At 42.2% G+C, this 12,541-nt stretch overlaps 1 protein-coding gene across 1 annotated transcript; it reads left to right on the top strand.

Moving 5' to 3' along the window:
* The first annotated feature begins 8,418 nt into the window (after positions 1-8,418).
* LOC147895451 (uncharacterized) lies at positions 8,419-9,617 on the top strand. The gene is made up of 2 exons (XM_087383855.1): positions 8,419-8,643; positions 8,931-9,617. Exon 2 carries the CDS (start codon positions 8,948-8,950, stop codon positions 9,494-9,496), a length of 549 nt encoding a protein of 182 aa, XP_087239981.1. The 5' UTR covers positions 8,419-8,643; positions 8,931-8,947; the 3' UTR covers positions 9,497-9,617.
* The last annotated feature ends 2,924 nt before the right edge of the window (positions 9,618-12,541 follow it).

Below are 12,541 nucleotides of genomic sequence, written 5' to 3'. Positions count from 1 at the left end.
ACATTCTCACTTATTCTTGCTACTTCTTGCATTGTAAACTAGCTATTTACTAATCATCAGAGATGTCATTCTTCAAAGTTAGGAAGATTTGCTTGTACATATACTAAAGTCACAAGTGAATTCTACTTCTAATTTTCATTTAATCTATTCAAGGCTGTAGACATGAAGCCATCATCATATTGTCTGGCTCCATAGATCCCAAGATATCAACAATCTTCCCTTGCCTCTACTAGAGTGTAGATAGAAGGCACTGGCACATTCTCACTCATTGATTCTTCTTGCATTGTGAACTAGCTATTTAATGATGAGAGATGTTAATTCTTCAAAGTCATGGAGATTTTCTCATACATATACTAAAGTCACAAATGACTTCTACTTCTAATCTTCATTTAATCTATTCAAGGCTGTAGACACTAAGCCATCATCATATTGTCCCGCTCCATAGATCCCAAGATATCAATAATCTCTTTTATTTTTAGCACATAGTCAATTATAGACATATTTTACTTCTTGACATTATTAAGCTCATTCTTTAGTCCTACCTTTTTGGCCTTTGTGTTGCTTGTACGAAATTTCCAATGTTTTCCTTGTGCAATCTAGTATGACATGTCATGCCATCTTTTACATTTGTGGAAATAAAAAAATTCATTTTTCATCCATTTCATTCCCTTCTCCCCATGCCTTCAGCTAATCTATAGAAGGATCCTCGTTGGAGTGTTGGTTGCTTTATATCTTTTCTTACATACCCCCAAAGACTTTTACCCCCATCAACTAGTTGTGCATTGTAAACCTCCATGGCTAAAAGTTGGTCTTAGTCAACTTTTCAATAATGCTTTTCTCACATTTTCTCAACTAGAACTTTGGAGACTAAGAACAAAATAAAATCAAAGTACAGTCTCATTGTTCATAGCAAATGCCTCAATATGTAAAAATATTTATAGCTTTCCCTCCATTCTAGAATTCCAAAACATGTGCATGAAATCTTCTCTAATGAGCTTAACAATAAAAATTTGGCAAAGCTGAGTTGAGATCAAAACAATGTAATATGGTCCTTTGGACCATGTACAACCCCCCTCGTCACATTGTCATGAATTTTCCAACACTTATTTTGGAGGCTATGTGTCCTTTTGGGGAAATAAGTTTTTCCCTTGTCTTAATATCAAAAGCATTAATTTTGATATAGAGTGGACTTCAAGCTTTGGAATGCAACAAAGAGCCTTGCCTAGCCTAAAAATGCAACTAAACCTTCCTCTGAGGGAATATAATATTGGAGTTATGTTTGCAACATGAAAATTCTTTCAACACTCCATAATGTATGTTGGTCTAAGCTTTCAATACTTTGCACACTGACTATAGATCAGATTCCATCATCCACACTAGTGGTGAATGAAATGCAAATCTCGACAATGACTATGGATGAGATTTAGACCTCTTGATTAAGGAAGATATGCACCATTTACTTGTGCTAGATCTTCAACTATGTAGGATCTAATACCATGAAAGAATGTACGAGAGAAGGGATCTTGATCTCTTTCAAACATACAAGTACATATACAAGAGAGATGGAGGCATACACTACTCTTGTGCTATTTTATTTCCACCATGCCTTGTCTTTCCACCATCCAATGTTGGATGACTAATTGTTTGCCTAGCTCACTATATGGATATGATAGCTACAATTTATCATTATCAACTTTACAATCTTTTGGTTTAGGCCCACTGACAATCATGCCACAACCACCTATGATGAAATTACATCTATCATATTGATGGTCATTAGGTCTACTACCTAGCAATGCAATCATATGGGAGCATGCCATTTCAACACGAAAGACCCAGTGCTCTATTATAGAACATGATGCCAAAAGAGACACTCACACAAACTAATTTCCTTTTCAACCATTTGAGAGTATCTGGCTTTATTTCTTAAACTTAAGTTCTCAATGCAATTAAGAATAAACTTGATGTCAAGTGAATCGAGTGCATCTTCCTGGGGTATGCTATAGTTTCATGGAATACGGACTTTAAGGTCCTATAAATTACCGAGGTCACTGATCATGTCTAGGGATGTTTTCATTGATAAGGTGTTACTACATAACCATGTGGGTTAGCAGCAGTGACCTAGAGGGGTGTGCGAGGGTAGGTTAGCCGCAAGGGTTGATGGTTCGGATCTCCAAGTGGTTGGGGTCTTCAATGGCTGCTTCTCTAACCATTAGACAGTTCTATACGCATGCTATTACTAGCATTCCGAGGTCATTGTATACATAGATGTTGTGCAAGCTATTGCTCCAAAATACAGTATTCTTTAGTGTTGTGTCATTCTTGTGCATATCTGTATTCTATTCTCGTGGATGTTATGCGTATCGCTTGTCTATTGTTTCCCATAGCGTTATGATGCTACACATTGGCGCGCATTCTTACCATCACGCAAGGAATTTGTGATCAGCCAATTAAGCGCTCATGTCATCCGCTCCTTGCCGTCATTGCAGAGGCACTTCACATGGAGGTTTGCATGCAGTTGCACTCACTCCGGAGGAGATTTAGGAGGAGATTGCTACCTGTGAGGAGGTACATCCGTGGATTTCAAGATGAACTCTATTGGATGCGATCTGACACCCAGCACCTTGCTTATGGTCAAGCAAGTGCCAAAATTCCTGTGAAGAACCTCATCCGATGGTCGTGGCAGTGAATTTTGTGGTTGTTATCTTCCTAGTAAGCATGCATGTGCACACGCTCTCGTAAGGCCCCCTGATCCCTTGACACCGATGATGCGGCTACGGTGGTGCAACAGTGATCTTGAGAATGGAGACGACAGTCCGCAAGAAGCTTCAAGAGGGGTTGATTAGCGTTAGAGTCCACCTGCATAGTCAGCTTCACCGCCATGACTGCGGGTACAGGTCTCGATTGATGCACGCTGGGTGCTAAGTGAATCTTCGTCTTCTCCAACTGCGGCTTTGGTGGCTTCTCGTAATCTCTTCAGTCAAGGAACGCCATCTGGAGGGGCACCAAACGTTGGAGGTGCTGTAATAGCTGTGGCAACTCCTACGGTTACGACGAGTAACATCAAGTATGCTAAGTTTTTGGGAAAAAAGTCGGATGACCCCGATGTGCATGTCCGAATGTTTGAAAAGGTGTATGGGATCAATAATCCGGGAGCTGTGGTACTGCTCCAACAAGAGGCGGTTTTTGAGTCAACCTTATCGGCGAGTAAGGTGGCATGCTGGTTGGTAGAGTACGCAGTGAACCATTTTGCCACATATGATGCTGCCCGCGATGCATTCTTGAGGTGGTTTTGTCAAGAAAAAATGATTCCGCAAACTTTGGAGAGATTGTGTAGCTTGGATCAAGGCTTCTTCCATAGGTGGAGGGGGATTTGCTAATTCAATCAATCCTTTAAAACTCTCACAAAATTTGGGACAATTTCGTAAGAGGATTCCAATGGGAATGGACACAGGGCAACTTACAATGCGAGAGAGTGCGGCACCTTCAAGTTGGCATGGTGGTACATTATGTTGTGGACCTTGTTGTTGGAACAGAGGCTCGAGTACTTGGTGGGGCCAAGTCAAGGATTGGACCTTGTGCTTGCTTCTCAACCTCGAATTGAGCTTGTTCTTTTTGCACCCATTGTTGAAGTGCTTGAAATCGAGCTTTCTCCACTTTTGCATTAGGTTATGGAACTTCTTTTTTTTGAGTCACTAGAGTTGATGTTGATGAGGTTGGCTACTCATTATTTGGCAGAGGTATAGGCACTTGTGCTTTGTTTTAGAGAGGTCTTCTTGATTGAATTAGAATAGGAGCCTACATCATTTCTTCTCTTAGCTTCATGGTCATGGCCTCTAGGTGATCTTCATTAGACGTTTCTATTTGCAGACTCGGATTTTCCCTTTTTAGAGCAATTATCTCGTGCACTTTCTTTGCCATCATCATTGCTAGTGTCAGAGTCTATGATGCCATCCTCAATGCCAATTGCAGCCATGTCAATAGCACTGAATGTTGCATAATTGCTAAATTTTTTCATGTCTTTTTGGATCTTCTTCCTTACTCTTACAATGAATCAGGCTGTCAGGTACTTACATCTGGGCGTGGGTCACATTTGGCAATTAGGTGTTTCTTTTTTCCTAGGTCAAGGTCACCATCATTGCCAACGATTTGCCATGTTGTGACTAGGGGGAGTAAAATGGATTGGATGGATTGCAAGGAGGTAATTCAGGGTAAACGGTGGTTGAAGATGTTGACCAAAGTGTATCTGCATGAAAAATTGTCTAGAGGTGGATTGGGTATCTCCTCCGCAAGTTCAGGTGTTAATGTAGGTGTGTTAGTGGGGGTTAGATATGTGTTAGTGTAGTAGGGACCATCATGTCAAGAATGTGCCTAGTATTGTCCCATGTGAGTCTAGGAATGGGCCGGTGTAGACAGATTGTCAATCGGAGGTCACGGTGGAAATTTATGAGCGAATTAGTGTGAAAAGGGGCCCACACGAGGCATGAATTAACGATTTCTAGGGCTACCAAAATGGTGTGAAATGGGCTGGAAAAATTATTCGTAGTGTGATGTTTCTATGTGTGAATCCCTCATTCAATCCAGGTTCAATTTGGGTCCCAAATGGGCGAGCTATGGACCTTTAAATTGAGTCAAAATGAGGCCTTTGGGGGGTTCTTAGACTTGAAGTGTAGGTGCAAATAGGTCCTAGACTTAAGGTCCTAGACTTAAAGGAACTAAACTAGGTTTAGTGATCTAGCTGAGTGGTCTAACTGTCTATTAATGTAACTACCCTAATTGTCCAATTCGTCTAACTAACCTGTTAGTTATTGTTACTGTTCAATTAAGCTGACCTAACTGCAACTAACCTAGCCTAGATCTGGTTAATCTAATCTAATGTTAGTTAGTTAAACATAAGGGCAATTAACTCGACTAACTAACTATCAGTTACCTAACATAACTTAGTCTCACCCTAATGGTAGTTAACCAAAGGTAAGACTAACCTAACCTAGTTAAGATAACCAAGGGGTTAGGTTAGGTTAGGTTTTTTTAAAAAATTTAAATAAATGGGGGGGCGGCTAGGCAGGTGCACGACGGTGGAGGTGAGGGGGAAGGGCGGTCGGGGGGAGGGGCTGACGCTGGAGGTGAGGGGGAAGTGCAGCTGGTAGAGGGGGAGGGGTTTTGGTAGAGGAGGAGAAGGGCATGGGAGGCGGCGTGAGAGGGCGGGAGGTAGAGTGGTGAGGGGGGGGTGGAGTGGGGGGTAGAAGGGGGGGGGGAGTGGGGTATGGAAGCCAGGGGGGAAACTTGACGGACGAAAAACTTGACGGAAATTTAAAGGGAGGAGGGGATGATCGCCTACAATGCTCTCCCAATTCTTTCTCGATGCAACAGGATTGTTGAGGGCGAATGGACGGTGGGTGGATGGCTAGGTTATCAGTGCAAAAACTTGATGATGAGGATCGGAGTAGGGTGGTGGTTGATGGAAAGGGAGAAGGGTCTTGCGTAGGGCTCGAAATGGGGAAGAGGATGGAGGCTAGATGTGGAAGAAGAAGAATGAGGGGGTGGAGTGGGTTTTTATAGGAAGGGTTGAAGGTTTAGGGTTAAACCCTAGAACCTTCCCATGCCAGAACTTTTCATGGTTAGCTCAGATCGCTCTTCTGTAAAAAGGTGAAATGTTCAAAATTGCAAGCTTTACACATTGATGTCCATTAGATGGCTTGATTTGTTCTTTAAGTGACTTCTTTTTAAGAAATAACAAATTTCTTAAAGTAATAACCCAAGGTTGATGCTTGAGGTTGACACTTTTGGCTAGAGTTGAGAAATCTTTTACTCTCCTAGCCCTTGAGTAATATGTTCGTGATAGTGGGGTGGTTTATTCTTCACACATACTTGCATATGTCTACTTGTTACTTGAGACGCTAGTCTTTGTTAGATATGTTCAATGCCTCGCCCTCCTGGTAACCACCAGTTGTCCAAGGTGCTCAAGCTATAAAGCCCCCATATGAGGGGAAGCCATGTGTGAGCCCATGACACTGGATGGATCCTGACTTGCATGTCAGATGAGGTCTATCAATGAGACCGTTGATGGTAGAAAGGTGATTGTGTGGGAGCCCCTTATTCTTGCTAGGGCTTGGGGGCCAGCTGGTCCCTAGTTGGGGGGTCCTAGGGGGGCCAGTGGTCCCCTTGGTGGGGGTTCGGGGGCGAGAGCCCCCGAGGTGATGGTATAGGGAATATTTCTTGAATATTCCATGGACGACTAGTCGGTTCCACTGACTAAGTTGACTGGTCGTCTTCACCGACTAGGTTGATTGGTCGGTTCCACTAACTGCGTTGACCATCCTCATAGCTATAAAGAGGCGACCTCCCCAGTCCATTGTATCAGATCAGTTTAGTTCAGATCAGATCTTCCAGCTAGTAGCTCTTCACCTAGTATTTGTCTAGATTGCCATCTAAGCTCCATTGTGGGAGTGCATGGGTAGATGGAGCCATCATCTATACTACATTAGTATTGAAGGAAAATTTTGTTCATCTCCAGTTTGCTGTGTACTCTCTATTCTTTGTTCAGTTTCTGTTCCACTGCGCCGTGTAATTTAACAGTCTCCTTGACAATGGCACCAAATGTTGACTCTTTCCCACGGCTTCTACAGGAAGAGCAAGGTGTTCTAGGTATGCAGGGTTCCGAGGCTTTTTGTCACCTACATATATATCGATGTCATGACAAAATATGCATGCCTCAGGATCATGGAGTACTCTAAGGTGGATGGAACCTATGTGTAAACATGATGAAGAGAATGCTCATGACATGTACCTCAAGTCAATTAGGTTCCAAGATAGATTAGCTTGGGCTCATAAACAAAATCTTGAGTGAATGTGCATTTCTCTCTTGTACTCAACAATACATGATAGGCCTCTTATATAGAGAGTGCCCTTAGAATAGTCAACACTTGTGGGATCCTCTGATCCACATCTCTCCTTGTGGATATCCTTGATCCACATCTCCACATCATGTAGTCCACATCCTAGGGTGGCTACTTTAATTCTTTCTTATACCATATTCCAAAGAGAGACATAGGCTTACGTGTGGTAAGCAAACATACTGCATGCATACGTGAAAGAAACGTAGATCATTGTGGTTGGGTTAATAAAGGCTTTCGCCTCCATTAGGGGTTGAAAGGTTTAGAAAGAGTTTAAGGGTTAGAGAGAGGTTCAAGATTCAGAACAAGTTCAGGGTTTAGAAGAGGTTCCAAGGTTCAAAAGGGGTTTCAGGGTTAGAAGGAGGATCCAAGGTTTAGAGTAGAGTACATGGTGGAGAACTCGTCTCCCTCGTAGATCATGGAGGTCAAGGGTTGAGGGACTAGTCTAAGGGAGAAGGGTTTAGGGGGAGCATAGGAGTGGGAGAGGATGAAGCTGTAAGAGCATGGGGGAGGAGGAGAGGGAGGAGAAGGGAGGAGGAGAGAGGAGGAGAAGGAAGGAGAAAGGAGGAGGAAGGAGGAGGAGAAGGGAGGAGGAGACGGAGGAGGAGAGAGAGGACAAGGGAGGAGAAGAGGGAGAGGAGGAGTTGCAAGGTTGGAGGAGAGGGGAGGAGGCAGGGTTAGGACATGCTTTTGGATGTGGAGTGCAAGGAAGCATGGACACTTGGAGACAATTGCTTGGAATACCAAAGTAGAACTCAATACAATGCCCCAAAGAGTCCAGGCTTCATTCCATTATGGGGTATTTATACAAGTTGGAGAGCTTTTGTCTCTGCAAAATGCAAATGTAACATCTTTATGATGTATAACCCCATGGTGAGGCTCCTTTCCATAGACATCAATGTAACTATCATGCATTCAAGCTCAAATCTCTGGGTGTGTGTGGTCACTTATCTTCCATCTGTCATGTCACTCAACAGGCTGAGAATCCAATGTCGAGAACCTCTATCTTCTCTAGATCCCCTCACTTCCTTTTGATTGCTCCCCGCTCTCTGTGTTGGCTAGATGGATTACTTCCTCCTTGGGCACCAATTTTTTGATATCCTTTCACTGGGAGCCCCTAGGATCTACCACTATGAGGTACGTTGGATCTTGTCATGCAGGCACTAAAAAGGCCCATTGGTAATCCTCTAAATGCACCCAAAAAAGAAAGAGAGAGGGCAGGGCTTTGTTTTTTCTTTAATTGTCCCCTCCTGCTGCATAGGGTTTGATGTCATGGAGGGGGGGGAAAGGGGGAAATAAGGATGGCTATTTTGGATGTTGTTCCCTTGGAAGAGAGTATGTAGGACGTTTTTCCCTTGGTGCATGACATAAGTAGAGACCTGTCATATCAGTGGTTCTAAAGGGTAGGGGAAATAGCACCGTGAGGTTGAGAGCGTGGGGTGCTAATTCACATGGTCCCTCAATTTCCCCAGTTTTCTGGAGCATAAGGGAAATGGCTATTTCCTATTGTTTCCCACTCCAATCCACCTTTTCTGGCACCTTTTGGTGTTAATCACCTATCCTCGTTGTCTATGCTCATCCACAAAAGGAATGACCATTTTTGTGTTAAACTTTTGAATTGAATTATAGCACAAGCCCTTTGCCGTCTGTAGGCCTACTCATTTCTCCTACTCTTCAGGTTTCCTTTCGCCTGCCCGTATGTTCGATGAACTGCTGCTGAACGTGTTGCATGCTACCTGTCTTCGAAAGGGTAAATTTTTGCTCATCTGCAGCTTAATTTAGCGTAATCTCTTTCGCCCTTTGCGTTTCTAGTAACGATCAGACAAATATGCTGGGCCGTTTGATCTTTCCTTTACTCTAGCTCAAAGAAATCTCTCTTTCTAAGGCAAGTTTCTCAAAATTATCCACTTACTTGGAGCCATTTAGGGCTTTTTGTAAGTTCTCACGGCCATATTCGGGTCTCTGGCCAGAGTTGAAGGTGGGTAGGTAGGCTACCTTTGTAGTCTTCTTGATTCATTTTTCTTGCGTGATTTGCAGGCAACTAAGCCTCAAAGATGCCTAAGGGGTATGCTGTTGAGCTGTACTTTGACCCTGCGCTGGAAAATCAGGTTCTCAAGATTTGGAATGTCCTGGCAAGAAGACAAATCAGCACTCAGTTGATAGAGTTTGAAGCACGCCCTCATATCTCTATTTTTGCAACCTCCAATATTGAGTCGTCAAAGTTGTATAATGCTGTAAAGAATTTTGCAGCCAAACAGCAACCCCTAGCCATCACACTCTCTGCAGTAGGCAGCTTTGCCACGGAGGAGAATGTCTTGTTCCTGGCAGCAACCCCAACGGTCCCGTTACTCACTTTTCACGAACATTTTTATGATCTGCTCAAGAGGGAAGGAGTGGATGTAGGTGATTACTACCAACCAGGTGGCTGGGTTCCTCACTGTACAGTTGCCCAAGATGTTCCTAAAAATCGCATAGCAGATGGTTTTTGTATTCTGAGAGATTTCAAATTGCCCTTGACAGGTCATCTCTTTGATATTGGTCTAGTAGAATATTATCCTATGAGAGAGCATTTTTCATTTCCTTTAGGAGCTGAAAGCAGATAGAAATTTCTGCTTATGCGTTGTATTAGCTCTTTTGACGGTTTACTCATATCTGCATGGGTGAGCACCTTTAGTCCTTTATATTTGTAAATGCAGCTTTCAAATGGTAGCTCTTCAAAGTTAACTGCGAGCATTTGTGGTCACAGAGATCCAAATTCTGTATTTTTGTCAATCCAAGCAAGCTGCATGATTCTTCTGTGAACATCTATATTCTGATCTCTGTATCATATGTACTGTTGTTGCCACTTGGTGCCACTTCAAGCTCCTGGAATGGCTAGTTTTCTTAGAGAGTTTTCTTGTGCTCTTCCAAAATTGGGTTTGGTGGTCTATTCTTACAGCGACAAAGTCCTTTTAAAATTGGTGCTCACGCTTTGGGTACAGTTCATGTGATTGATAAGGAATCACAAATGGCTCAAAATCGCAAGCTATGAAAAGCACTGTTCTCTTTCATTGAATGAAGTGAACCCAAACTCAAACTGATTGGGTACAGCCATCGTTGTTACACTTGTCCATAGCGTTACAGTAATGTGGTGTTGCCAGACCAGAGTGAATGATATGAAGGTCCTTGTGTATGCTATGTGTATCCAATGTATCTGTATTTATTCTTTCACCACCACCATACTTAAGATTGTATTTGCACCATGTGGGTTAACTACTGATCTATGTTATTGGAGTATTTTCCAAGGTGTGTCGACCTAAGGCCTTTGACATGCGTCAACGACATAATGCAGAGTAGCAATGAGCAGCAAAGCTAATCAAAGCTAAGCAAAGCAGCACTGCAATGCTTAAGCAACATCTAAGCAGAAGCAAGCTATTAGCAACAGTAGCAAGGTTAACAACAACCAACGTGACACAAGGCACAGCAATCAAGGAAATAGAGTAGTGCACAGCAGGGGACAAGAGCAAGCAATAGCAAAGCAAAGGACAAGAAAAGAGTATTAGAAGCAACTAGCATTCAGCAAGTGAGCATCAAAAGAGTAGAATCTGCAAGACGCAGAGCAGCAGGAGTAGAGATCACTTCACCACATGTCTTTTGGTAACACACTAAGATGAACCTTACTCTTAAGGTGTAATAAGTCATTTTTGACATTGAGCTTTGCATAACTAGTTCATTCCAAAAGATGCTTGTATCTGTTCAAAGCTCTTCCCATGGCAAAGGTCTACACCGACATTGATAGGTTTTCAAGTGAGATCTTTTACTCGGGGCAAGTAGAGGTCAAATACCAGAAAAAAATCATTTGACCATAAGTTACAGGAATGAAGAAGAGTAATCCTTCTCAAGTTGATGAGGTGGAAGATGATGTGCAATCAATTATCATGCAATATCTTCATAAGAGTCTCATTCATCATGTAGATGAGACCAAAACTGCAAAACCTAAGTGGTATGAGTTAGAATAACTATATGGTGCACGTTGTCAACATTCAAAAATCCCTTTAAAAAGTGAATTCTTTGGATTGGATTGTAAAAATGTTGAAGATCTAGGAACATTCATCTCTAAGAAAAAAAGGCTTATGGTGCATGCAAAAATTGATCAAGGCTATGCCACCATGCTATCTCAATAATTTGTGCAACATTGGTGATAATACTCAAGAACGTTCCTATGCATCATTTGAGAATGTAATTTCTTCATTATTGGATAAGGAAATGAGGGTCCAAGAAGATGGGGGAGCATCTACCACAACCACGAAATATTCTTGATTATTACAAAGACGTTGAAGTGATAATTTTGCAAAATAGAAAGACACATAGGGTCAAGGTGCTACATCAAGGATCTAAAGAAGCGGTGAGGCAAGTGTAGAGAACTAGGCCACCTATCAAGTGAATGTAATGGCAAGAAATAAGAAAGCAATCTAATAACATTACCATCAAATGAGGATCTTCTCTAAGTTATCCTTCAACCACACTTGTAACTAGTAACCCTCTCCCACTATCACATTGAGTGGGGGTGTTGAGAATCATGGTTATTATAAGACTCCCTAAAGTAAAGCAAGACAATGAGAAATATAAAAGGGAGAGGGAAAATGGTGAGAGTGAGAAAGAAAGAAATGTGAAACGGAGAGAGAGAAAATGGGAGTGAATGCTGGAGCAAGAGAGGGAGAGAGTAAAAGTGGGAGTGCTTGGATTAGAGTGGGAGTGATTGGATGGAGAGAGTGAAAGTGGAGTTCTTGGGTTGGAGTGCAGGTGTGGGAGTGTTTGGGAGCCAAGAGTGGAGATGTGAAAAGGAGAGGGAAAGTGGGACTGAAGGTTGGAGGAGAGAGAGAGAGAGAGAGAGAGAGAGAGAGAAGGCTAGATAAGCTTCTTACTAATGTTCAAGTTATGGGTTGATAAATATAGAGCACACTATGCATTGACATTTTCCTTCTAGTAGCCATTCTCCTGATGGCTTGTGACATAGAAGAAATTTATTATTTAAAATAGGAGGCTTTCATGGAATAACATTGACATATTTACTTTATATTCATTTTAAAGCCCCTTGGTTTGTTGTATACATGTAAAATGCAAATGCTTACAATGAAAGAATAATTTAGAATATTACTTTTTTGTGATTACACATCCATGGTTTCCCATGCGCTGAGCATTAATTCATTTGTGTGCCCTTGTGTGACATGATTATTTCCAAGGAAGAATCCCCATGCAAAGGTGGGAAAAGGAGACTCTTTGCTTACATCCATCATCCCTTCAGAATGTGCATAGTTGATATTGTCATGCTCACATGAAATGGTACCAAATCCCAAAATTCCCCTCAATTCATCACAAGAAATATTTTTGAAAATTCCATAGGTATACTGGCTTGAATGAATATATGTATACACTAGTTAATTAGTCAAAGAGTGAATAGGAGACAACAAAAGGAGGGGAAGGAGAGGGAAATCAACTACCAAGGAGCTGTGGGGGATGGACAACAAAAGGAGGGGAAGGAGAGGGAAATCAACTACCAAGGAGCTGTGGAGGAGGTTAAGTAATGGAAGAGATGTTATTGAGGGATGGACATTAAAGAGGGGAGAGGGAGTGTGTAAGGATAGAGAGAAAGAAGAGGAAGGTTGTAA

This window comes from Dipteris shenzhenensis, chromosome 13 (genome assembly GCF_047967505.1).
Source record: "Dipteris shenzhenensis isolate YYH24624 ecotype China chromosome 13, Dip_SZ_1.0, whole genome shotgun sequence".
Lineage (NCBI taxonomy): Eukaryota > Viridiplantae > Streptophyta > Polypodiopsida > Gleicheniales > Dipteridaceae > Dipteris > Dipteris shenzhenensis.
Note: the sequence above shows the minus strand (reverse complement) of the source record. Positions and strands in the feature narration are given on the sequence as shown.

Bases quoted from the DNA above. Each gene is read 5' to 3' on its own strand.
- LOC147895451 (XM_087383855.1), top strand. From the start codon at position 8,948: ATGCCTAAGGGGTATGCTGTTGAGCTGTACTTTGACCCTGCGCTGGAA.